Genomic DNA, 26264 nt, shown 5'->3' with positions numbered 1-26264 from the left:
GGTGGCACTGTTGCTTCACAGCGCCAGGGACCCCGGTTCAATTCTGACCTCAGGTCACTGTCTGTGTAGAGTTTGCATGTTCTATCCATGTCTGTATGGGTTTCCTCCAGGTGCTCCTGTTTCCTCCCACACTCCAAAGATGTGCAGGTTAGGTGGATTGGCCATGCTAAATTGCATGTTTGGGGACTAGCTAGGGTAAATGCATGGGTGTATGGGATGAGCCTGGGTGGGATTGTGTTTGGTGCAGACTTGATGGGCCGAATGGCCTCCTTCTGTACTGTATAATTCTAAACATCCCTATCATCCCTATCCACAAACCGCACCCAGGAGTGGGTCCCAAAACTTACTTATGTTGATTAAGCGGACCCACACCTTCCACCTGATAACAGTTGCCCACAGTAGTTCCTCACTACCACATTGTAGTGTCATCCTAGATTTGGGTGCTCAAATCTCTGGGGTAGAACTTGAACCATTAACCTTCTGACTCAGAGGTGTTACCCACTGGAGCACAGTTATTTGACCTACTCTCTGCTGTAAAATACTGTGACTCTAACTTGCTCTGACTCAGGTGAGTGAAAGATTAGCCTGAACCAGGAGGGAAGCTCTTCTGAAGTTGAAAGCATCATCCAAACAGGCAAACTCTATCCCTGACCTGTTTAAAGTTTATTTATTAGCATCACAAGTAGACTTATATTAACACTGCAATGAAGTTGCTGTGAAAATCCCCAAGTCGCCACACTGCGGTACCTGTTTGGGTACACAGAGGGAGAATTTAGCATGGCCAATGAACATGTCTTCAGCAGACTGTGGGAGAAAATTGGAGCACCCGGAGGAAACCCACGCAGACACAGGGAGAACATGCAGACTCTGCACAGACAGTGACCCGAGCTGGGAACTGAACTCAGGTCCCTGGCGCTGTGAGGCAGCAGTGCTAACCACTGTGCCACCGATCCAACCTGGCAGTTGAATACAAATAAACAAGGTGAGAACTTAATTGTCTCCAGCATCACTAATGTGTAAAGGACTGCAAAATCTTGCGCTTTTTTAAAATCAATCCGCAGGAAAAACATATTAATCAGACTATTATTAATAATTAATACATATTTATTTCTGTTTATTCTGCTTTTTGGCCTGTGATATTTCACACAGACAATATGACCATTCTCTTACACTGATATGAAAATGCTTCTGTCTCTGTTTCTCCTCTTTTGTGTTACTCATTCTGTATCATTTTTCCCCATGAACTCTTTCTGTGCCAGTTTAAGACTGATTTGAGGAGGAATTTCTTCTCTCTGAGGGTTGAGAGTCTTTGGAACTCCTTGCCACAGTGAGCTATCAGGCAGAGTCTTTATATTTAAGGTTGAGACAGCTAGATTTTTGTTCAATAAAGGAATCAAGGGTTATGGGGAAAGGGCAGGAAAGTGGGTGTGAGGAATGTCGGATGAACTGTGACCCTGCTGCATGGTGGAGCAGGCTCAAGGAGCCAAATGGCCTATTCCTGTTCCTATTTCTAATGGTATTATATCTTTTTGCCCCTTCAACTTTGCTCTCTTAACTCTCTGTAGAGAGATGTGGCATCAAAGGCTCCTTCTGGGCAGCACAAAGGCACAGTGGTTAGCACTGCTGCCCCACAACACCAGGGACGTGGGTTCAATTCTGGCATGGGTCATTGTCTGTGTGGGGTTTGCATGTTTTCCCCGTGTCTGCGTGGGTTTCCTCCAGGTGCTCCGGTTTCCTCCCGCATTCCAAAGATGTAGAGGTAAAGATGTAGATCTAAGAGGTTTAGCATGGATTGGCCACGCTAAATTTCCCTTAGTGTCCCAAGATGTGTAGGTTAGATGAATTAGCAGGGTGGGGTTATGGATTTGGAGCAAAGAGTGGTCCCGGGTAAGATGCTCTTTCGGAGGGTCAGTGCAGGCTTGATGGGCCAAATGGCCTCCTTCTGCACTGTAGGGGTTCTATGACTCTCACTCCTCTCCCAATTGCTCCTACTTTGCCTCACCTTGGGGGTTTGTTTAGCTCAGTTGGCTGGATGGCTGGTTCATGATGCAGAGTGACGTCAACAGCGTGGGTTCAATTCCTGTACCAGCTGAGGTTATCCATCCCTTTGAGGGAGAGCTGACTGGCACTGATTTAATCTGTACGTCCTAAACCCCTGGCGTTTCTGCCCTTCCCACCACTTACTTCCACGCAAACATTACCATTTATTCTTCCAAAAAGCCAATCCAATTCTGCCTCCTCCCCTACACTTGCATTGCAGACATTCAGCTAACCCTCCCAATTATTCCCTCCACATTCCCAGTCACATGCTTAATACAAAATCAGCCCAGGTTAAAAACTCCACAGACCCTTAGACTTGTGGAAGAAACTGAGGCTTTCAAGTTAAAAACTCTAATGAAAGCTTTGAGAGACAATTTAATTTAGAATATAATTATACCACTGCGCATGATGTAATTATTTTTAAAGGGTGTTTCAACCCTTATTTTTGCATAGTTTAAATGTCAGTAACAGAGAGATTGCAATGACAACTTAAAAAACATTTTCAGAAATAATTTGGAACGAATTTTTGGAACTAGCCAACCAGTTTAGACAATCTCAAAATAGTCTAACTGTAACATTGCAGCTTTAACTCTGCCACCTTCAGGACGAACTGGTAATTGATTTCAGGAAGTGTAGAGGAGGACATTCTTCTGTCTACATCAACAGGGACAAAGTAGAAAGGGAGAGCTTCTAGTTTTTAGGTATCCAGATCATCAACAACCTGTCCTGGTCTCCCCATGCCAATACTATAGTTAAGAAAGCTTACCAATGCCTCTACTTTCTCAGAAGACTAAGGAAATTTGGCATGTCTGCTACGACTCGCACCGATTTTTACAGATGCAGCATAGGAAGCATTCTTTCTGGTTGTCTCACAGCTTAGAATGGCCCCTGCTCTGCCCAACACTGCAAGAAACTACAAAAGATTGCGAATCCATCACACAAACCAGCCTCCCATCCACTGACTCTGTCTACACTTCCTGCTGCCTAGGCAAAGCAGCCAGCATAATTAAGGACCCCACGCACCCCGCTCATTCTCTCTTCCATCTTCTCCGTCAGGAAAAAAGATACAAATGTCTGAGGTCACGTACCGATCGACTCAAGAACAGCTTCTTCCCTGCTGCTGTCAGACTTTTGAATGGACCTACCTCGCATTAAGTTGACCATTCTCGACACCCTAGCTATAACTGTGACACTACATTCTGCACTATCTCATTTCCTTCTCAATGAACAGTATGCTTTGTCTGTACAGTGCGCAAGAAACAATACTTTTCACTGTAAATACACGTGACAGTAATAAATCAGATCAATGTAGTCTAACTGTAAAATTGCAGCTTTAACTTTCAGAGTGCCTCCTTCAGGACTAACCGGTACTGCAGGTATCAAAAAAAAACAGCAAACTGCACGCCACAGATACCAAGGCTGGGATTTTCTGGCTCTTCCCATCAGTGGGATTTTCCAGTCCCACCAAAGGCAGCCGCCCGGACTGGGTTTCCCAGCAGCACGGCCAGCGAGCAATGCAAATGGCCATCGATTTCAGCGGGATCAGTGATGGATTCAGCGGTGGAACTGATCCACTTCAGATCAGCCATGATCTTATTGAATGGCGGGGCAGGCTCGAGGGGCTAGATGGCCTACTCCCGCTCCTATTTCTTATGATCTTCAGGCAGCCAATGACAAGCCACATCTACCATCGGAAAAACCGCCACGGAAAAGGCCGGAAAATCCAGGCCCAAATGTAATATATAATGGAGAGGTGAATGTGGATTTTAAAGAGAATTGAACAGTTGCAGTCCCAGGGACCCAAACATAAATATCGAGTCTGACATTCTCTGTGCTGTACTGAGAGGGGGAGTTGGAGGTGCTGTCTCTCAGATTTGATGTTAAGTTGAGGCCTTGTCGCTCCTCTGGAGCGGATGTACAAGATCTTGTGGCCCTACTACCTGGTGAACGATTATCCCTCAATCAACATCACACAACATAACCAGGTCATTTGCTCATTATAAGATCACTGTTTGTGGGATCTTGCTGTGTCAAACTGGCTGGCACTTTTCCTACAGCAGTCAGACTACACGTCATTGGCGGCAAAATTCTTTGGGAACGTCCTGAGGTTGTGAAAGGTGCTAGCCTTTCTTTCTTCTGGTTCAAGAAGTGGATAACTACCTTGAGTGTTAGCTTAATACGCAAGATAGTTATCCACTTTTCCCCCATTCTCTTGCCCTTAGAAATATTCGAAAAAGAAGTGTTGAAAAGTTGTGTGAAGATGCATCCAGCCCCCAACATGCTTCATTTAGAAATGAGAGTCAGCATAGTGAGACTGGAAACCCATTCACTTGGTTTCTACTTGAATCCAGGTATCCGAGCTAAAATGGGCAAGAGTTGAGGTCAAGATAATTGATCCATTTGCAAAAAAACCATCTGATGCTCTGGTGGGATTGGTACCCTGGAAGTTTGAGATCATTTCTTGGCCTTTTGGCTCAGATCAATGTTGGATCAAGCCTGAGATCTGGGTGCTATCCCTCACCTTGTCAGCTTAGATCTTGTTTACCTCTCTTGTGGGGATCTTGAATTGGATTCAATTGGATTTTGAATTTGGTTTTTGGAGCAAGCAAGGAATGGATTTGGGTTTGCCCAGTCCATTCTGAGCACTGGCTTAGTAAGTTTAAGAGTGGAGTAATTTTTTTTACATAAGGAGGCTGAAAGAGCCGTTTTCATCCAAAGCTATATTGTTACCACTCAGTCCTTACCCAGTCACCTGCTTGTTGCGACAATTTCCTTTTATTCGTTCGTGCGACATGGGCATCACTGGTTGACCAGTATTTATTGCCTATCCCCAATTGCCCTTGAGAAGGTGGTGGTGAGCTGCCTTCTTGAGAGTACACTGCTAGGCCATTTCAGAGGGCAGCAACAGTCATTCATACTGCTGTGACTCTGGATTCACATATAGGCCAGACCAAGTAAGGACAGCAGATTTCCTTCTCTAAAGGACATTAGTGAACCAGATGCACAATCGGCAATGCTTCTTATTAGATTCTTAACTCCAGATTTTGTTTTATTGAATTCAAATTCCACCATCTGCCATGGCAGGATTCGAACATTAACTAGCTTCTGGATTAATAGTCTAGCAACAAAAGCACAAGGCCATCACCTCCTCCTGATCAAACTGATCCAAAACTCTTTGGAGGACATTGGGACTTGTAGTGAGATCTGGAGTTGTGCTCAATAATGCTTCTGATGAAGGCGTAACAATACAGAATGTTCCTTCACATTAAGGGTGGCACGGTGGTTATCACAGCTGTCTCGCGGCATCAGGGATTCAGGTTCAATTCTGGCCTTGGGTGACCGTCTATGTGGAGTTTGCACATCCTCCCCGTCTCTGTCTGGGTTTCCTCTGGGTGCTCTGGTTTCCTCCCACAGTCCAAAGATGTGCGGTGGATTGGCCATGCTAAATTGCCTCTTAGCATTGGGGGGTGGGTGCTAACAGGGTAAATACATGGGGTTGCGGGTTAGGGCCTAGTTGGGACTGTTGTTGGTACAGGCTCGATGGGCCAAATGGCCTCCTTCCGCAAAGCAGGGATTGTTGAATACGCAGAGTGCACAATGGGGTAGACTGCACGTGATCTAATACAGGAGGGCTGATTGGAATGACTTGCTCCAATTAATGCCAATGGAACCCATACTGTTTGATAAGCTGCAGATACAAAGCATACTTACCTCCTGAACAGATCTTTAAGCTGCTTCTCTTTGACGTGAACGGTAACATTTCCAATCCACAAAGATGCACACGGCAGCCTGAGGGAGGGAGAAAATACAGTTACAAGATAATTGACCAAGGCAACTCTCCTCCCTCAATCACCACCAGCGAATGTGGATGGTCACTCATCTGAATCGCAGAGTCCTGCCATGCACAGAACGGCTGCTGGTGTACTTCACAGTGTTGGCAGATACTTCTGAGAACGGTTTGAGTAAACACTAATTGTTAAAATCTATGTGCATATTACTTTCACTACTTCTGGAACAAAACATCTGGAAATTCTCACTTGTTGACCTGCTAACCAACAAGGGATTTTATTTTAATCGTCCCGCCGACAATTACAGAAGAGGTTGTTTTTCCACACATTAGTCACGCCTTTTGTCACACAGCCCGCCGCCACATTGGTGACACTTGTTTACCACCATCTAGTCCAAACACAGACTAATTGCCGAGTGTTTCTTTAAAAAAAACATTTGCAACACCCCCATTACTTTGAACAGCAGAAATTAAAGATGTGGCATTCAGCTCCCCGGAGGATCTCTCACCAAGTGGTTAGCCTCAGGGATAGCCCGAGGCTCTGCCACTGTCCTTTGCTGCAACAACTATCCTCCTCAAAATCCCAAAGGACAGTATCGCGCAGGAACAGGCCCTTCGGCCCTCCAAGCCTGCGCCAATCATGTTATCCAATCTAGACCGATCTCCCTCTATTCCCCGTCTGTTCATGTCTCTATCCTGATAAGTCTTAAATGTCGCTAACGCGTCGGTCCCTAACCACTTAGCACTTGGCTGGGAAACGCTGGTTAGGCCACATTTGGAATACTGTGTCTAATTCTGGTCGCCACACTACCAGAAGGACGTGGAGGCTTTGGAGGGAGCACAGAAAAAGTTTATCACTTGGCAGCGCATTCCAGGCCCCCACCACCCTCTGTGTAAAAACCTTCCCCCGCAAACCTCCACTGAACCTTTACCCTCCCTTACTTTGAACTTGTGCCCCCTTGGAATTGTCATTCCTGCCCTGGGAAAAACCTTCCAACTGTTCACCCTATCGATACCCCTCATAATTTTATAAACTTCTATCAGGTCTCCCCTCAGCCTCCATCTTTCCAGGGAGAACAATCCCAGTTTATTCAATCTCCCTTCAAACCAGGCAACATCCTGGTAAGCTTTTTCTGTGCTCCCTCCAAAGCCTCCATATCCTTCTGGTAGTGTGGCGACCAGAACGAGACACAACCAGCGTTTCCCAGTTCTCTACACTGCCTCTTTCTTCCGATTCCTCATTCATGCCTTTGTTACACGCAGACTTGAATATTCCAACAGTCCCCCCACATTCTAATGGCTAACACGAGGGGACATAGCTTTAAATTAAGGGGTGGTAATTATAGGACGGATGTCAGAGGTAGGTTCTTTGCTCAGAGGGTAGTAAGGGCGTGGAATGCCCTGCCTGCAGCAGTTGCGGACTCGCCAACTTTAAGGGCGTTCAAATGGTCAGTGGATAGGCATATGGATAACATTGGAATAGTTTAGGTTAGAGGGTCATTAGATTGGTTCCACTGGTCGGCGCAACATCGAGGGCCGAAGGGCCTGTACTGCGCTGTAATGTTCTAACCTCTGTAAATGTGAAGTCAGACCACATTTGCTGCCCCTGTCCTTGTCCTACCATCCAACAAGTCTAGTTCACCCACCAACCCCATGTCCACTAACCTACGTTGGTTATCATTTAGGCTGTCGGGATCTTAATATAGTCATCCTGCTGTGCAAATCCCTCCATGGCCCTTCCTGCTCCCTATCTCCATCATCATCTCCGGCTCCGAGATATCTGCACTCATCTAGCTCTGGACCCTTGAGTTTCCCCAATTTTAAGTGTCCCACCCTGGCCGCCATGCCTTCAGCTTCCCAGTCCCAAAGCTCTGGCATTCCCTCCCTGAATCTCTCCATCACTGTCCTCATTGAATCATCGAAGAATCATAGAATACCTACGGAGCAGAAGGAGGCCATTTAACCCATCGAGTTCTGCACCGAGTCTCCGACAAAACATCTTACCCTCTCCCCGTGACCCCACAAATTTAGCTCGATAATCCCCCTAGCCTCTATATCTTGGACACTAAGGGGTAATTTAGGGTGGCCAATCCACCTAAACTGCACATCTTTGGACTGTGGGGAGGAAACCGGAGCACCCACAGGAAACCCACACAAACTCCACACAGTCACCCAAGGCTGGAATTGAACCCAGGTCCCTGGCGCTTTGAGGCAACAATGCTAACCACTGTGCCATGATGCTGCCCCTAAGAAACACTTCTTTAGGACACACCTTAAAACTTGCCTCATTGGCCAAATAAACTTTTGGTCTCTTGGTGTAATATTGCCTTCTGTGGGTCAGTCTCAAATTTTGCTTTCTAATGCCCTAAAAACCTTGGAATATTTCATTATGTTAAAGGCGCTATGTTAATGTAAGTTGGTATTGTTGCTCCCTTCTCGTTCTTGTCCCCTCTTTCTCTCAGTCCCTCCCCTTCTCTCCTTTTCACCAACTCCTTCCCATTCAAGCTCTCCCCTCTTCCCTAAGCTCTCTAGCTTTTCTCTCCTTCATTTTTTTCTTTGTCCTTCTTCACTAAATGTAAGGTCAAGGATCACATGGTGCTTCCTCAGGTCACAAGCGAACATTGTTAACTCAATCTCAATCTAGTTGGTGATATATGAAACCAGATATTAATACTCTTCTTGATACTGGGTTTATTTACAGAATGCAGCGTTCCAAATGTCTCCTTCCTATCTACCAATTCTGTGACTCAGCAGTCCCCCTTTATCAGTACTCTAGGTACTTAATTAAACAATGCGTGTTATCTTGACAATGAAAATAATATACCATTAACAAACAAAGGCAGGAAATAACATTTTTAACACACTTGGATAAATTGGGACAATTAAAGCAGAGAAACTTCAGGGAAGGTTTTATGGAGGTGGACAAACTCTTGAAGGATTTTTGAAAACATAAATATGGAGAAACTGCTTTCAGAGGGGCAAGAAGACACAGATTTATAGAATTCTACAGTGCAGAAGGAGGCCATTCAGCCCACTGAGTCTACACCGACCACAATCCCACTAGACCCTATTCCTGTAACCCCATATATTTACCCTGTTAATCCCCTGACACTAAGGTCAATAACCCGGAACATCTTTAGACTGTGGGAGGAAACCGGAGCATCCAGGGGAAACCCACGCAGACATGGGGAGAATGTGCAGTCTCCACACAGACAGCAAACCCAAGGCCAGAATCGAACCCGGGTCCCTGGCGCTGTGAGACAGCAGTGCCAACCACTGTGCCAACCTGCAGGTGATTGGCAAAAATACCAGTGACAAGAGGAAAACAGAATTGAGCAGTGCGTTGGTGTGATCTGGAAAGCAGGGTATGGAAAGGTAGTGGAAGCAGATTCAATTGGAACCTTTGAAAAAGGAACCAAACCATCTTTATCTAATTCATGTACAGGACATTGCTGGCTGGGTCAACATTTATTACTCATTACTAGTTGCCCTTCAGAAGGTGACTGCCTTCTTGAAATACTGTTGTCCATTCAGTATTACGTGCTGTTGGGGGGAAATTCCAGGATTTTGACAGTGACAGTGATGGAATGGCAATATATTTCCAAGTCAGGATGGTGAGTGACTTGGAGTGTTCCCATGAATCTGTTACTCTTGTCCTTCCAGATAATAAGTCATGGGTTTGGGAGGTGCTGCCTAAGGAATCTTGGTGAGTTTCTGCAATGCGTCTTGTAGATGGTACACATGACTGCCACTGTGTGTCGATGGTGGAACTTGATAACATCCAAACCTCTGCTGTTCATGTCTTAACTCTCACAAGTTATTTATATTAATAGAGTGCTTTTTCCTGGAAGGTGTTGAGCTTCTTGAGTGTTGTTGAAGCTATTCTCATCCAGGCAAGTGGATAGTATTCCATCACACTCCTGACTTGTGTCTTGTAGGTAGTGTACAGACTTGGAGGTGAGTTCCTCACCACAGGAATCTGAGCCTTTGACCTGCTCTGGTAGCCTCAGTATATTTATAATTAGTCCAGTTCAGTTTCTGAGCAATGAAAACCCCCAAGATGTTGATAGTGGGGGATTCAGTGATGGTAATGCCAATGAGGGGAGGCAGTGGCCTAGTGGTATTATCTCGAGACTATTAATCCAGAAACTCAGCTAATGTTCTGTGGACCTGGGTTCAAATCCCACCACGGCAGATGGCGGAATTTGAATTCAATAAAAAATATCTGGAATTAAGAATCTACTGATGACCATGAAACCATTGTCAATTGTCGGAAAAACCCATCTGGTTCCTTGAGGGAAGGAAATCTGCTGTCCTTACCTGGTCAGGCCTACGTGTCAGGCCCAGAGACACAGCAGCGTGGTTAACTCTCAACTGTCCTCTGAACAAGGGCAACTAGAGATTGGGAATAAATGCTGGCCAGGCAGTGACACCCATGTCCCACAAATGAATAAAATAAATGAATGTCAAGGGGCGATGGTTAGATACTGTCTTGTTGGAATTGGTTATTGCCTGGCACTTGTGCAGCGTGAATGTTATTTGCCACTTGCCAGCCCATCTGGACATTGTCCAGATCTTGCTGCATTTGCACATGGACTGCTTCAGTATCTGAGGAGTCACGAATGGTGCTGAATATTGTACAATCATCAGCAAACATCCCCACTTCTGACCTTATGATGTAAGGAAGGTCATTGATGAAGCAGCTGAGGATGGTTGGGTCAAGCACACGGGCCTGAGGAACTCCTGCAGTGATGTCCTGGAGCTGAGAATATTGATCTCCAACCACCACAACCATCTTTCTATGTACCAGGTATGACTCTGACCAGCGGAGAGTTTTTTCCCTGATTCTCATTGACTCCGTTTTGCCAAGGTTCCTTGCTGCTACACTCCAAATGCAGCCTTGCTATCAGCATTAAATATAAATAAATATATAAATATTTGAAGTGGAGACAAAATGCGTGTGCCATGAAAAAATATTTCAAAATAAAAACAGAAAATGCTGCCAATACTCAGCAGACTTGGAAGCATCTGTGGAGACAGAAAGATTGAACTTTCTGGCCTCAGATTATTAGTCATAAGTTGGAGACGTCACTGTTCTTTAACCCCAAAGGCCGAGAAGGATAGAAAACGCGAGGCTTGTGATAGGACACAAGGCAGGAGGAATGAAACAATAAGAGAGACGATAACACAAAAGAAAATGGAATAGTAATGGATAGGTAAAGTAAAGTATATTTATTAGTCACAAGTAGGCTTACATTGACTCTGCAATGAAGTTACTGTGAAAATCCCCTCGTCGCTACACTTTGCCGCCTGTTTGGGGACACCGAGGGAGAATTTAGCACGGCCAATGTGCCTAACCAGCACATCTTTCAGACTGTGGGAAGAAACCAGAGCACCCAGAGGAAATCCACGCAGAGAATGTGCAGGCTCCGCACAGGCAGTGACCCAAGCTGGGAATCGAACCCATGTTCCTGGAGCTATGAGGCAGCAGTGCTAACCATTGTGCCATCCCACTGTACTGCCTGAGGGTAGATGGTGAGATGTTTTCACTAGTGGGAGAGTCTCGAACAAGGGGAGATTGCTACAAGATAAAGACCGGACATTTAAAACTGAGGTGTGTAGAAATTTCTCCTGGTAGAGGGTGGTGAATCTCCGGAATTCTCTGCCCCAAAGGGTGATGGAGGCTGGGTCATTAGAAGTATTTAAAATGGAGCTGGATAAATGATAGATCGAGGAATAGAGGGTGATGGAGAAATGGCACAGAAAGGGGTTGAGGCCAATGTAGATCAGCCATGATGGTACTGAATGGCGGGGCAGGCCTAAAGGCCTACTCCTACTCCTGTTTACATTTCCTGTAGGAATTTTCAAAAGCAGAATCATTACCAACTGCTGCTATCCAAAAGAAAAACCAAGTGGTTTCCACGACCTGAAATTCTTGAACTCGAATGTTGGATCTAGAAGGCTGTGAAGTGTCTCATCGAGGAGCTGTTCCTCAAGCTCACACTGAGCTTCACTGGAACAGCACTGGAGGCTGAGGGCAGAGTGAGGGTAGGCCGGACGTCTAAAATGGTGGACAACTGGAAACTGAGGATCACGCCTGGTGGGTAGTGGAAACAAATCCAGCAGTGACTTGCAGAAGGAAACTCAGTAAGTACTGGAAGAGGAAACATTGATGGGGTTATGGGGCAAAAGCAGGGGGGGTACGTGGAACTGAAAGTCAGCCCTGATACCGTGGGCCGAACAGCCTACTTCCATGCTGCTTTATTCTACAGTACCTATCTTGCTTCAGTAAGTTGGTATCCACACGAGTAAGGGACAACTGGGAGCAGCAATAAGGGGGATAAAACAGCCAACACTCCAGTTCCCATTACCCAGCCATCTTTGGGTGTGTAGAAAAGGGACAAGGGGAGATACAAAGCACAGGACAGCACAGGAACAGAGCCTCAGGCCCAACAAACCTGTGCCTCTCTTATCTAATATTTTCTTGCCTCTATGTGGTCCATATCCCTCTAATCACTGCCTATTCTATGTTCTATATCCAGATGCCTTTTGAACATTGTTACGGAGAGAGAATAAAGCCAACGTTTCGAGCCTGGATGACTCTACATCAGAGCTGGAGACAAAGAAGATAGGACAAGGTTTATACTGTGAGGGTGAAGGGGGGAGGGATTATACCAGAGAAATTGCCATTTGACTGAAACACCTGTGGAACCTGCAATAGCTTCAAAAGAACACACGCCAAGAGGAATGGTCACTGAGGGACAGGAAGATTGTCAAGAAGATTAAGAAGATTAGTTTTAAATTGCTGAGGTTTAATACCTATGATCATGTCTGTAGTCTAAGTTGTCCCAGCTGAACACCAGGTAATTGCTTGTGAGTGAGAGAAACGTGAGTATTTAAGGTGAGCATAATTACACGCTTGTGTTAAAAACTGACTAATCAGGACAGCAGGCATAGAAGCTAACACATGTGGAGACAGAATAAATGTTGTTCTCTGCGCTGTTACAAACAGGAGGGGGGGATTAATTTAAACAGACCTGATTTCTTCTCTTGTTAGGAGTGCCACGGTGGTGAACACTGCTGCCTCACAGCAAGAGGTCCCACAACACCAGGTTAAAGTCCAACAGGTTTATTTGGTAGCACAAGCTTTCGGTGTGCTGCTCCTTCATCAGGTGAAGTGGGAGTTCTGTTCACAAACACGGCATACATCGACACAGACTCAATTTACAAGATAATGGTTGGAATGTGAGTCTTTACAGGTACAAACACTGAGTGGAGAGAGGGTTAAGCACAGATTAAAAAGGAGTGAATAGTCTCCAGCCCAGGACAGTAAGTGAGATTTTGCAAGCCCAGGCAAGTCGTGGGGGTTACAGATAGTGTGACATGAACCCAAGATCCCGGTTGGGGCTGTTCTCATGTGTGCGAAACTTGGCGATCAGTCTCTGCTCAGCGACTCTGAGTTGTCTTGTGTCATGAAGACTGCCTTGGAGAACGCTTACTCAAAAGATCAGAGGCTGAATTCCCATGACCACTGAAGTATTTATTTCCTCGAGGTGGTGAGTTGCCTTCTTGAATCACTGCAGTCCATGTGCTGTGGGTTGACCCACAATGCTGTTAGGGAGGGAATTCCAGGATTTTGACTCAGCAACTGCGAAGGAACGGCAATATATTTCCAAGTCAGGATGGTGAGTGGCTTGGAGGGGAACTTGCAGGTAGTGACGTTCCATGTATCTACTGCCCTGTCCTTCTGGATGGAAGTGGTCATGGATTTGGGCGGTGTAGTCTAAAGATCGTTGGTGGGGGTTACCTATAAAGACCTGATTCCCTGTAAAGACTCACATTCCAACCATTCTTCACATTCCGATCTATAATTATCTTCCAGTTGTGTCTTTGCCTATACATGCTGTGTTTGTGAGCCTACCTCCACTCAGCTGATGAAGGAGCAGCGCTCCGAAAGCTCGTGATTCCAAATAAACCTGCTGGACTCTAACCTGGTGTTGCAAGACTTCTTACTGTGCCCACCCCAGTCCAACACCGGCATCTCCACATCATGAACTTAGTTGTGCCAGTGCTCTGTGAAGGATGCCAGAGCAAGTGTCGTACAATAGTGGCTCTGGAATCAAGGCCAAAAAACTTACACAAAAAAGAACCAGTAAGTCTAATTGAAAAATTGTACCAGAGCAGGTTATTAAAGCAGACAGCACAATCATTGCAAGAGATAACAACACCACATTTAATCTGGCATATCTCTCCTCTATCTAGATGTGAGACACCAGTACAAACCCAGTATGTTTAGCTGCTTCAGGGTTGTACCTAGTCATAGAACTATAGAATCCCTACAGTGCAGAAGGAGGCCATTCAGTCCATTGAGTCTGTACTTACTCTCTGACAGAGTAACTTACTCAGGCCTGCTACACCACCCTATCCCTGTGACATTTATCATGACTAATTCATCTAACTACATGTCTTGGGACATTTAGGGGCAATTAAGCAAGCTAATCCACCTAACCTGTGCATCTTTGGACTGTGGGAGGAAGCCAGAGCGCCCGAAAGAAACTTACACAGGCATGGGGAGAATGTACAAACTCCGCACAGATAGTCAGCCCAGGCTGGAAATGTGCGCAGGTCCCCGAAGCTCTGAGGCAGCAGTGCTAACCACTGTGCTACCATGCCACTCTCCTAGTCAGTGTTCGATTTGTAAATAATAATAACAGCAACAATAATCTCTCCTTCAATGTCAACAAAGCAAAGGAGATTGTCATTGACTTCAAAAGAACGTGTCTACATCAACGTGAATGAAACAGAAAGGGTTGAGAGCTTCAAGAATTTAGGTGTCCATAAGAACATAAGAACATAAGAAATAGGAGCAGGAGTAGGCCATCTAGCCCTTTGAGCCTGCCCCGCCATTCAATAAGATCATGGCTGATCTGTCGCTGCTCAGTTCCACTTTCCCGCTTTCTCCCCATAACCCTTAATCCCCTCTCTTATCAAGAACCCATCAACCCGCTTCTTAAAAATATTTAGCGAGGCAGCCTCCACCACTTCAACAGGCAGAGAATTCCAGAGATTCACCACCCTTTGAGTGAAGAAGTTCCTCCTCAACTCCGTTCTAAACCGCCCCCCTTTTATCTTGAGGCTGTGCCCCCTAGTCCTACTGTCTTTTTTGAGCGGGAAGAGTCTCTCCACCTCTATCCTATCCATCCCATTCATCATCTTATACGTCTCAATGAGATCTCCCCTCATTCTTCTAAACTCTAACAAGTACAAGCCCAGTTTATTCAGCCTCTCCTCATAGCTCAACCCCCTCAACTCCGGTATCAGCCTAGTAAACCTCCTCTGCACTCCCTCCAAGGCCAAAATATCTTTGCGCAGGTGTGGCGCCCAAAACTGCACACAGTACTCCAGCTGCGGCCTCACCAATGCCCTATACAGCTGCAACAAGACCTCCCTACTTTTATATTCAATCCCCCTCGCTATGAAGGCCAGCATCCCATTCGCCTTCCTGACCACCTGCTGCACCTGCAAGCTGGGTTTTTGCGACTCATGCACAAGGACCCCGAGGTCCCTCTGCACCGTCGCCTGCTGCAGTTTTTCGCCTCGTAAGTAATAGTCCTTCCTACCATTCTTCCTACCAAAGTGGACCACCTCACACTTGCCAACATTAAATTCCATTTGCCATTTCCTGGCCCATTCGCCCAGCCTATCTAGATCCTTCTGCAGACTCTCCACACCCTCTGCGCAATTTGCCGTTCCCCCAATCTTGGTGTCATCAGCAAATTTCGACACCCTACACTCGGTTCCCTCCTTCAGATCATCTATATAAATGGTAAAAAGCTGAGGCATCCAGCTCACCAACAACCTGTTCTGGTCCCCCCATGTGGACACTATAGTTAAGAAAGCCCACCAACGCCTCTATTTTCCCAGAAGATTAAGGAAATTTGGCATATCAGCTATGACTCTCTCCAGCTTTTACAGATGCACCATAGAGAGCATCCTTTCTGGTTGTATCGCAGCTTGGTATGGGTCCTGCTCTGCCCAAGATCACAAGGAACTGCAAAAGATTGTGAACACAGTCCAATCCGTCACACAAGCCAGCCTCCCATCCACTGACTCTGTCTACACTTCTCACTGCCTCGGCAAAGCAGTCAGCATAATTAAGGATCCCATGCAGTCTGGACATTCTCTCTTTTGCCTTCTTCCATCGGGAAAAAGATACAAAAGTCTGAGATCGCATACCAACCAACTCAAGAACAGCTTTTTCCCTGCTGCCATCAGACTTTTGAATGGACTTATCTTGCATTAAGTTGATCTTTCTCTACACCCTAGCTATGACTGTAATACTACATTCTGCACTCGCTCCTTTCCTTTTCAATGAACAGTATGCTTTATCCTGTACAAGAAACAATACTTTTCAAAGTGTGCTGACACATGAGACAATAGTAAATCAAATCAAAAATCCAGGCCACTATCATGGCTTTTATCTTTGATGTGATTGCCTGTAAACTCCAGACTTCTGGTCAAAAGAATTTTGACTGATATCACATCATTCTCCTGTTTTGCAAAATTCTTGTTTTGCACCCTTGGCACGGTGCACTGTCTGAAGTGCAACATCTGGAATATAACATGGGGCAGCACAGTGGTTAGCACAGCTGCCTCATAGCACCAGGGATCTGGGTTTGATTCCCGGCTTGGGTCACTATCTATGTGGAGTCTGCACATTCTCCCCATGTCTGCGTGGGTTTCCTCTGGGTGCTCCGGTTTCCTCCCACAGTCGAAAGAGGTTAGGTTGATTGGTCAGTCAGGGGGATTAGTAGGGTAAATGGATGGAGTTACAGGGATAGGGCCTGGGTGGGATTGTTATCGGTGCAGGCTTGATGGGCTCCTGAACTACAGGAATTTTATGATTCTATCGTAACAGATAAGGATTGAATTTGATATATTTTTTACATAATTTCTAAAGATATATATAAACAGACCCATTTTCTTCCAACAAAAGTAAGATATTCAAGTAATTTTTTAATTACCCAGGAACTTGGGGAACCTAGCAATTCCTATTGCTTTCACTATGAGGTTGAGATGCTGGTGTTGGACTGGGGTGGGCACTGTATACCAGTACAGGTTTGTACATTCTCCCCCTTGCCTGTGTAAGTTTCTTCCAGGTGCTCTGGTTTCCTCCCACAGTCCACAGATATGCAGGTTAGGTGGATTAGCTTGTATAATTGCCCCTAAATGTCCCAAGACATGTAGTTAGACGAATTAGTCGTGATAAATGTGTGGTGCAGCAGGCCTGAGTAAGTTACTCTGACAGAGAGTCGGTGCAGACTCAATGGGCTGAATGGCCTCCTTCTGGACTGTAGGGATTCTATAGTTCCGTGACTAGGTACAATCCTGAAGCAGCTAAATATACTGGTTTGTATTGGCATCCCACATCTAGTTAGAGGAGAGATAGGCCAGATTACATGTGGTGTTATTATCTCTTGCAATGATTGTGCTGTCTGCTTTAATAATTTGCCCTGGTACAATTTTTCAATCAGCCTTACTGGCTCTTTTTTGTGTAAGAAGTCTCACAACACCCGGTGATGAAGGAGCAGCACTCTGAAAGCTCGTGCTTCTAAATAAACCCGTTGGGCTTTAACCTGGTGTGGTGAGATTTCTTACTTTCTCCATGACAACCCCACAGCCAATCAGAGCTGACTTCCCAACCAATCAGCACCCTTTTATCCTGTAGTATGAGCATTTGTGATGACCTGAGATTTGGCATTCTTGCATTTGTCCTGGTGAGTGCAAGATGAAAAACTTCAACAACATGTATCTTTTTTCAGCAACGTTCAAGTCCTGCATTACCGAGTGACTGTTTATATAATTGTTTGTTTGTATTGAACATTTCAGTTTCCTACATGTGTTTTCTCATTTTCTCAGGGATAGAAATGACGCTTTAATAATAAAAAAGATACTCAATACTCATTCTCATTTGTTTAGTGGATTCCCAAATAACGTGATCTAAAATGGCACCAAAAGGTCATTGTAATTCATTTGTACCCTTGAGACTCAAGTTATGAAGTCCCACAGCCTCTGAAAGAACACAATCTGCACTATTATTTTAATTAACAGCAATCTAGCTGCACATCAGTCCCACGTGTACAGAAAAATGGTAGGTAGCCCTGGATTTATTACATGCCTTCATGATCTCGGGATATCCCACTACTAATTACTCATCGAATTATGGAATCCTATAGCGTGCTGGGTGGGTGCATTGGCCATGTTAATTCTACCTCAGTGTACCCGAATAGGTGCCAGAGTGTGGCGATTAGGGGATTTTCACAGTAACTTCATTGAAGTGTGAAAGTAAGCCTACTTGTGACTAATAAATAAACTTTTCCTTCACTTTTTGGTTGACACTGCTGCCTCACAGCGCCAGGGACCTGGATTCGATTCCCGGCTCGGCCCACTGTCTGTGTGAAGTTTGCACGTCCTCCCCATGTCAGCTTGGGTTTCCTCTGGGTGCTCCGATTTCCTCCCACACTCCAAAGATGTTGACTGGCCATGCTAAAGTGCTCCCTTTATGTCAGGGGGATTAGCAGGGTAAATGCATAGGGTTACGGGTTTGGGGCTGGGTGGGATTGTTGTCGGTGCAAACTCGTTGGGCCAAATGGCCTCCTTCTGCACCTTCGGAATTCTATGATCCTGTGATAAGAAATGGTCTTGGTCCAAATCAGTTTTGCATTGAATTAGTTCCTCTCAGCTGGGACCACAAATCCACTGTATAAGATCACAGAGAAGCAAGAAGAGAAACAATGATGGTAGCTTTTGGCTGTTATCCAGAAAACATAATAAGAACAGGAGTAGGCCATTTGGCCCTTTGAGCCTGTTCCAACGTTCAATATGATCACAGCTGATCCTCTACCTCTCTCTCCCCATTCCCACTGACACCTTCAGAGTCTAGAAGTCTATTTTCTTCTTAAATATTCTAATAACTCAGGACGCTGACGGGAAAGGAACAACGTTTATTGTAAATCATAAATGTAAGCCATAACCCTGTGATACACATACATGAGTCCCATCCAGACTGAACGCTTTCCAGACCCATTCTGGAGTCCACTTTATCAGGGCTCAGGTGACGAGCTCCATCTTGGCAGGCCATTGCCTGTTACCATGGGAACTTGTATTCCGCAAGCCTCATAAGGAGATCAATTAAAGATTCCCCACGGAGGTTACCACAAATGTATCCAATGACTCAGCCTCCACATCTTTCTGTGGGAGAGAATCCCACAGGTTCACCACCCTCTGAGTGCAGAAATTTCTCCTCATCTCAGCCCTCAACGGCCTATCCTGTTTCCTGAAATTGTAACCCCTTGTTCTCGACTCCCCATCCAGAGGAAGCAACTTTCCTGTCCCCAGTCTGTCCAGCCCTGTCACAATTTTATATGCTTCAATATAAATTCATACATTCATAAGTTCATAAGATATAGGAGTAGAATTAGGCCATCGGATCCGCCCCGCCATTCGATCATGGCTGATATGCTCCTCATCCCCATTTTCCTGCCTTCTCCCCATAGCCCTTCAACTCATTCCCAATTAAAAATCTACCTAACTCCTCCTTAAAGTGACTCACTGTCCCAGCATCCACTGCACTTTGGGATAGTGAATTCCAGATTCACAATCCTTTGGGAGAAGTAGTTTCTCCTCAACTCAAGAGGTCATAGTCTTAGGATAGGGGCTAGCAAATTTAAAGCAATAATCTCTCATCCCCGAATGCCCCACACGAGGAAGCATCCACTTCTCGTCTACCTTATCCATACCTTTTATCATCTTATATGCCTCCAGCGATTACAGGCCCAATTGACCCAATCTCTTCTCTTACAACAATCTAGGTGTGGACTCGATGGACTGAATGGCCTCCTTCTGCACAGTGGGGATTCCATGATCTATGGCTGTGGGAGGAAACCCATGCGGGTACGGGGAGAACATGCAAACTCCACACAGTTTACATTACACTCTCTGGATCAGGCAAGAATATTACCACTACAGCGTCCAAAAGATCTCATCTAACCAGCCTCCACAGACAGTAGACACACATGAGTACACAAGATACCTACTCAGTTTGATCCTCAATTATAGGAAAATTGATTAAAAATAAATGGTCCTCTTCCTCCGGCATCTCCAAGGTCCCTGGATTTGGCTCCTGAACTGTGGAAATCGAAAGAATAGGGATTATGAATTAACACCCCAGGTCCACCATTGCTTAAGGAAATTAGCAGCTGCAGACTCAAAATCAATGCTAGATTACAGAAGGAGATCAAAGTGTTTAATTTTTCTCATATTCATTCTATGGATGTCAACCGCTGAGGTTGGATAATACACATCGGCTATAATAACCCAGATGATGCCTTCTGGAACCTAGTCTGTGAGGTATGGCTACATTCACAGTGCTGTAAGGATAGGGAGTTCCAGTCTTAAATCCAGCAGGATGTGTTACAGACAGAATGGTGTGTTCCTTAGTGCTGTTCCCAACAACCTAATTTCTTTGATGATGAGTTGGGAGTTGAAAGTGATGCTGAAAAAGTGATGATCCAATTTAGTTTCGCCTGCATGATCAAAGAATGCCTCTTCCTTCCCAACACTGACTTTGTTGTGTTGGAAACTCCTTTACATTTTAAAAGCTGCAGTACACAGCAGGTATCAGTGGGTGTTAAGGTCCAGTAGACATACCCTGCTCCAATGGATTGGGGACCTTCAGATCTGCACGTCCTAATGAGGAAATGTGTGGATGAACAGAGGGATCTAGGTGTATGTGTACATAGATCCCTGAAAGTTGGGAATCAAGTAGATAGGGTTGTTAAGAAGGCAAACGGTGTCTTGGCGTTTATTGGTAGGGGGATTGAATTTAGGAGTCGCAGCGTCATGTTGCAACTGTACACAACTCTGGTGCGGCCGCACTTGGAGTACTGTGTGCAGTTCTGGTCCCCACATTACAGGAAGGATGTGGAGGCTTTGGAGAGGGTGCAGAGGAGGTTTACCAGGATGTTGCCTGGTATGGAGGGGAGGTCCTATGAGGAGAGACTGAGGGATTTGGGGTTGTTTTCGCTGGAAAGAAGGCAGCTAAGAGGGGATCTTATTGAAACATATAAGATGATTAGAGGTTTAGATAGGGTGGACAGTGACAGCCTTTTTCCTCGGATGGAGAAAGCTAGCACGAGGGGGCATGGCTTTAAATTAAGGGGGGGTAGTTATAGGACGGATGTCAGGGGTAGGTTCTTTACCCAGAGGGTGGTGAGGGATTGGAATGCCCTGCCTGCTGCGGTTGTAAATGCGCCTAGTTTGGGGGCGTTTTAGAGATCCGTGGATAGGTTTATGGACGAAAAGGGATTGGTTTAGGTTAGTGGGTCATTGTTTTTTAACTGGTCGGCGCAACATCGTGGGCCGAAGGGCCTGTTCTGCGCTGTAATGTTCTATGTTCTATGAAAGTCAATATGAGAATGTCACTATTACATTTCGGATCCCTTCCTCAGCTTGTTCATTAGACACCCGTGTGGTGATTGTTCGTTCAGGAGCAAAGGGAAAGTCACCTGAGCTAGCCCAATAAGTAAGGACCAACTGGACAAAGTTGTTGGCGAGTCAACAGCACTTACAGTTTAACACTATCCGGGAGTCCAGCGCAGCCTCGACTGTTTGATGTTGCTGTAACGCCATTAAGCTCTGTTGCTGGGTAAAACCCATGTTCTGAAACAAATGTAAAAAGAGCGTCTCTTAAACAGAGGCAACTTTATACAGTTCAGTCAACGCTTCTGGATATCACCTGATGAAGGAGCAGTGCAAAGAAAGCTCGTGCTACCAAATAAACCTGCTGGACCTTAACCTGGTGTTGTGAGACTTCTTACTGTAATTTATGTATCATTTTGAAACTTGCTTCAACTGCGGAGAATCTTTGCCGCTCAGAGTGTGGTGTGTTTTTGGAACCCTCTTCCTCAAGAGGTGGTGGAAGCAGAGTCTTTGAATATTTTTTAAGGCAGAGGTGGGTAGATTCTTGATTAACGAGCCGGGCGGGGTTGGGAATTAAAGGTTATTGGGAGCGGGGGGGAGGGGGAGGCAGGAATGTGGAGTTGATGTTAGATTTGAAGCTTATCAACTCATGATCTTATTGAATGGCGGAGCAGGCTCGAGGCTCATTGCCACTGAAGGCTGTGGAGGCTGGGTCATTGAGTGTATTTTAGACAGAGATAGAGAGGCTCCTGATTGGTAAAGGGATCAAAGGTTACAGGGAAAAGGCAGGAGAAAGGGGTTGAGAAACTTATTAGCCATGATCAAATGGCAGAGCAGACGTCCTGGGCCAAACGGTCTAATTCTGCTCCTATATCTTATGGAGGGGCTGAATGGCCTCCTCCTACTCCTAATTTGTATGTTAGTACGCACGTCTGTTCATACGTTAATTAAGTACTTGATAAATGATTCCAAGTCACTCATGAGCCCAATTGGCCCTGCTGCGTAATTTGAGACACCCAAATCTTAACCTCACATAGTGAAGAAAGGACTATTTTTGGGATCTTAAGAGAAATAATTTCTCCTCACCTCTGTCTCAAACTGGCCACCTCTTATCTCTAAACAGGACCCCTAATTCTAGATTCTCCCACAAGTGGAAACATCTTCTCCACATCCACCGTGTCAACACTCCTCAGGATCTTAAAGGTTTCACTCAAATCGCTTCTTACTCTTGTGGAATCTTCTCGTGTCTGCGTGGGTTTCCTCCGGGTGCTCCAGTTTCTTCTCACACTCCAAAGATGTGCAGGTTAGGTGGGTTGGCCATGCTAAACTGCCCCTCAGTGTCAGGGGGACTAGCTAGGGTAAATATTTGGGGCTACAGGGATAGGGGCTGGGTGCCACTGTGGTCGGTGCAGGCTCGATGGGCTGAAAGGCCTCCTTCTGCACTGTCAGGATTCTACGATCTTTCTGTTTTGAGATTTGAAATGGAACACTTGGGACTGGGTAACACATTGAGTTAACAGTTCAGGCCAAGACAGATGGGAATATAAAGTAGGTGTACTGTAGCGAAGGTGTTATCGCTCCCAGGCATAACAGGAACTGGGGGCCACCAACATAAGAGAGTAAACTGTTAAATCCAAATAGGAATTCAGGAAGGCCCTTTACTCAGAGTTAGAATGTGGAACTCACTGCTATATGCAGTGAGTGAGGTGAATAGTGAGCTTGAAAACCACATGAGGGAGGCAGGAACAGATGGTGATGTTGATGAGATAAGGTGGGCAGCACGGTGGCACAGTGGTTAGCACTGCTGCCTCACAGCGACAGGGAGCCTGGTTCGATTCCCGGCTTGGGTCACTGTCTGTGCAGAGACTGCATGTCCTCCCCCGTGTCTGCGTGGGTTTCCTCTGGGCACTCCGATTTCTTCCCACAGTTTGAAAGATGTGATGGTTTGATGCATTGGCCGTGCTAAATTTTCCCTCAATGTACCCAAACTGGCGCCAGAGTGGGGTGGCTGGAGAATTCTCACGGTAACTTCATTGCAGTGTTAATGTAAGCCGACGAATAAAAAACATAAACATCAGCATAGACCTTTTCGGCAGTCGGGGGAGAAGGGGGAAGGGAGTCCTGCGTGGGATGCTGTTCTGGAAAGTCAGTGCAGACTCAATGGGCCAAATGGCCTCCTTTTGCTCAATAGGGGTTGTACGGACAGAACAATGACTTAACGCCCAAAACAACTCTTAACTTTATTATTTTTAATCAACATTGTTACAGCCAGATTTCACTGGGCCTTCTTTATCCTCAGAATGTAGAAGATAAACGCAGTTAAATGGCATCAGTATTTTTGTTAATGGGTTTCTCAATACACACCTAATCTCAATGGAGATGTGTGCTACAGAATGACTAGCCCAGCATCAGTCAAGCAGATTCCCAAGCACTCTCATGCTATTTTTGACTAGAGATAGCAGGTTATATGTAATTATTAATCACTCAATGCAAAGATTACCAGAAAAAGAAATGAAGAGTACAATTTTTAAAAAAAAATACACAATCCCACAAGAAGGGAAAAGTGTCATTCAGTGTCCGTCTGTCAAAAAGCAAGAAACCATTAACCAATCATGACAGAACTCAACAGAGAACTATCAGTTGTGGTATTTTAGCTACAGAACTATCTCCCCCATTAAATGTTCTGCCAAGTCTTTTGAACAATTATTCTGGTTAATTCGTGCTTACAGTTCACAATAAACTATTCATTCGAGTCACTGAACTTAGAAAAGTGCCTGTCTCACAGAGTGCTACCAATATTTATAGCACAGAAACAGGCCATTTGGCCCAACTGGTCTGTGCTCCCACATGACTCTCCTTCCATCTCTCTCCATCTCACACAGTCCACAATTCCTTTGATTTCTTTACGTTTGTCTCATACTTTTATCCATCTTCCCCTCAATTGCACCAATGTTATTTGCCTCAATTACTCCCTATGGTTCTCATGGATGCCACGGTGGCACAGTGGTTAGCACTGCTGCCTCACAGCCCCAGGGACCCGGGTTCAATTCCAGCCTCGGGTCACTGTCTGTGTGGAGTTTGCACGTTAGACTATGAGATATAGTAGAGGGAGTGAGCTGTTCGGCGCATCGAGTCTGCTCCACCATTCAATCGTGGCTGATATGATTCTCATTCCCATTCTCCTGCCTTCTCCCCATAACCCTTGATCCACTAATTGATCAAGAACCTATCTATCTCTGTCTGAAAGGCACGCAGTGACCTGGCCTCCACAGCCCTCTGTTCCACAGAGTCACCACCCTCTGGCTGAAGAAATCCTCCTCATCTCAGCTTTAAAAGAGCATCCCTTCACTCTGAGGTTGTGCCCTCGAGTTCGAGCCTCTCCCATTAGTGGGAACATCCTCTCCACGTCCACTCTACCTAGGTCTCTCAGTATTCTATACGTTTCAATTAGATCCACCCTCATACTTCTAAGCTCCATCGAGTACAGACCCAGATTCCTCAACTGCTCCTCATTCCCTTCATTCCTGAAGACATCCTCTGGTCCACCTCCAAGGCCAGCACATCCTTCCTTAGCTATGGGGGCCCAAAACTGCTCACAATATTCCAAATGCTCTCCCTGTGTCTGCGTGGGTTTCCTCTGGGTGCTCCGGCTTCCTCTCACATTCCAGAGATGTGCAGGTTAGGTGGATTGGCCGTGCTAAATTGCCCCTTAGTGTCCCAAGATGTGAAGGTTGGAGGGTGGGGGATTAGCAGGGTAAACACGTGGGGTTACGGGGATGGTCTTGGGTGGGATGCTCTGGCATAGAGTCAGTGCAGACTCGACTGGCCTCCTTCTGTACTGCAAGGATTCCGTGGTTCTGTGGTAGCGAGTTCCACATTCCTACCACCCTCCAGGTAAAGATGATTCCCTTGGTTATGTTTTGAGACATTCACGGTCCCAGGCGCTGCACACACTTTGTCTTCTGCCACACCCAAATCATCATGTTCAAAGTGACTGTTTGATGGCGAGCCAGTCTCATCCCAGAACAGCAAGGAATGTTGCCTCTGTGAAGCAGCAGCTCAGACAGCTTGGGAAGTCAGCAAAAACAAGTAAATATCACCACATTCTCCCACAAACCCTGAATAAGGAATATAGAAATTAGTCAAGGTGAAAAGGGGGATCTGGCTAACTAAATTGAGTTTATTTTGAGTCTGCACTGACCACAATCCCACCCAGGCCCCATTCCTGTAACCTCACCCTGCTAATCCCCTGACACTCAGGGGCAATTTAGCACGGCCAATCAACCTAACCCGCACTTCTTTGGAGTGTGGGAAAAAACTGGAGCACCCGGAGGAAACCCACGCAGACACGGGGGAGAATGTGCAAACTCCACACGGACACTGAGCCAAGCCGGGAATCGAACCTGGGACCCTGGCACTGTGAGGCAGCAGTGCTAACCCGAAACGTAAGCCTACTTGTGACACCAATAGATTAAAAAAAAAAGTCAGAGTGTAAGGAAGCTCCCCCTTGATAAAGGCATTATGTCAGTAAAAATTCAACTGTTCTTCCAACAGTTAGCAAAGACGTGAATAAAAATATCCTCTTTACCATCAGCCTAAACATACGGACTTTGGAGAGTTCAGTAACAGCATCGTCACAATCTTTATCCAGCTGCAACACCACCTCAAAGGCAGATTCTGCTTCAGCGTATTTCTGCGGAAAGATGTTTACAACGTTAGGTTTCTCGGGGCTTTTTTTTCCCTGTTTAAATAAGCCAAGTTTATTTTAAACATTTCTGTCTCTTTTATTTCTGGTTTTGATTTGCTGCATGGGATCTGATGTTAAACCAAGGCTCTGTCTCTTTTTGACAGTGCTCGACAGTGACAACCAGCATTTAGACTGTGCCTTTTACCTTGGTAACAACCACTCACGAGTGCATTGTCAAACAGGATTTGACACGGCTGTCAATTTCCCTGA

At 45.6% G+C, this 26264-nt stretch overlaps 1 protein-coding gene and 1 pseudogene across 1 annotated transcript in view; one reads left to right on the top strand and one right to left on the bottom strand.

Annotated features, from left to right (window-relative positions):
* LOC145354586 (uncharacterized) overlaps positions 1-26264 on the bottom strand; it is a 155608-nt gene that overhangs the window by 19953 nt on the left and 109391 nt on the right. The window contains exons 11-14 of the mRNA XM_080206050.1: positions 25896-26000; positions 21457-21547; positions 19924-20014; positions 5752-5829 (exon numbers count right to left, since the gene is read on the bottom strand). Of these exons, the coding sequence (XP_080062176.1) occupies positions 5752-5829; positions 19924-20014; positions 21457-21547; positions 25896-26000 (365 nt within the window). The remainder of the gene's footprint in view (positions 1-5751; positions 5830-19923; positions 20015-21456; positions 21548-25895; positions 26001-26264) is intronic.
* LOC145354611 (U2 spliceosomal RNA) lies at positions 4494-4719 on the top strand (annotated as a pseudogene).

Source organism: Carcharhinus amblyrhynchos, chromosome 17 (assembly GCF_965287045.1).
Source record: "Carcharhinus amblyrhynchos chromosome 17, sCarAmb.v2.hapA, whole genome shotgun sequence".
Classification (NCBI taxonomy): domain Eukaryota; kingdom Metazoa; phylum Chordata; class Chondrichthyes; order Carcharhiniformes; family Carcharhinidae; genus Carcharhinus; species Carcharhinus amblyrhynchos.
Note: the sequence above shows the minus strand (reverse complement) of the source record. Positions and strands in the feature narration are given on the sequence as shown.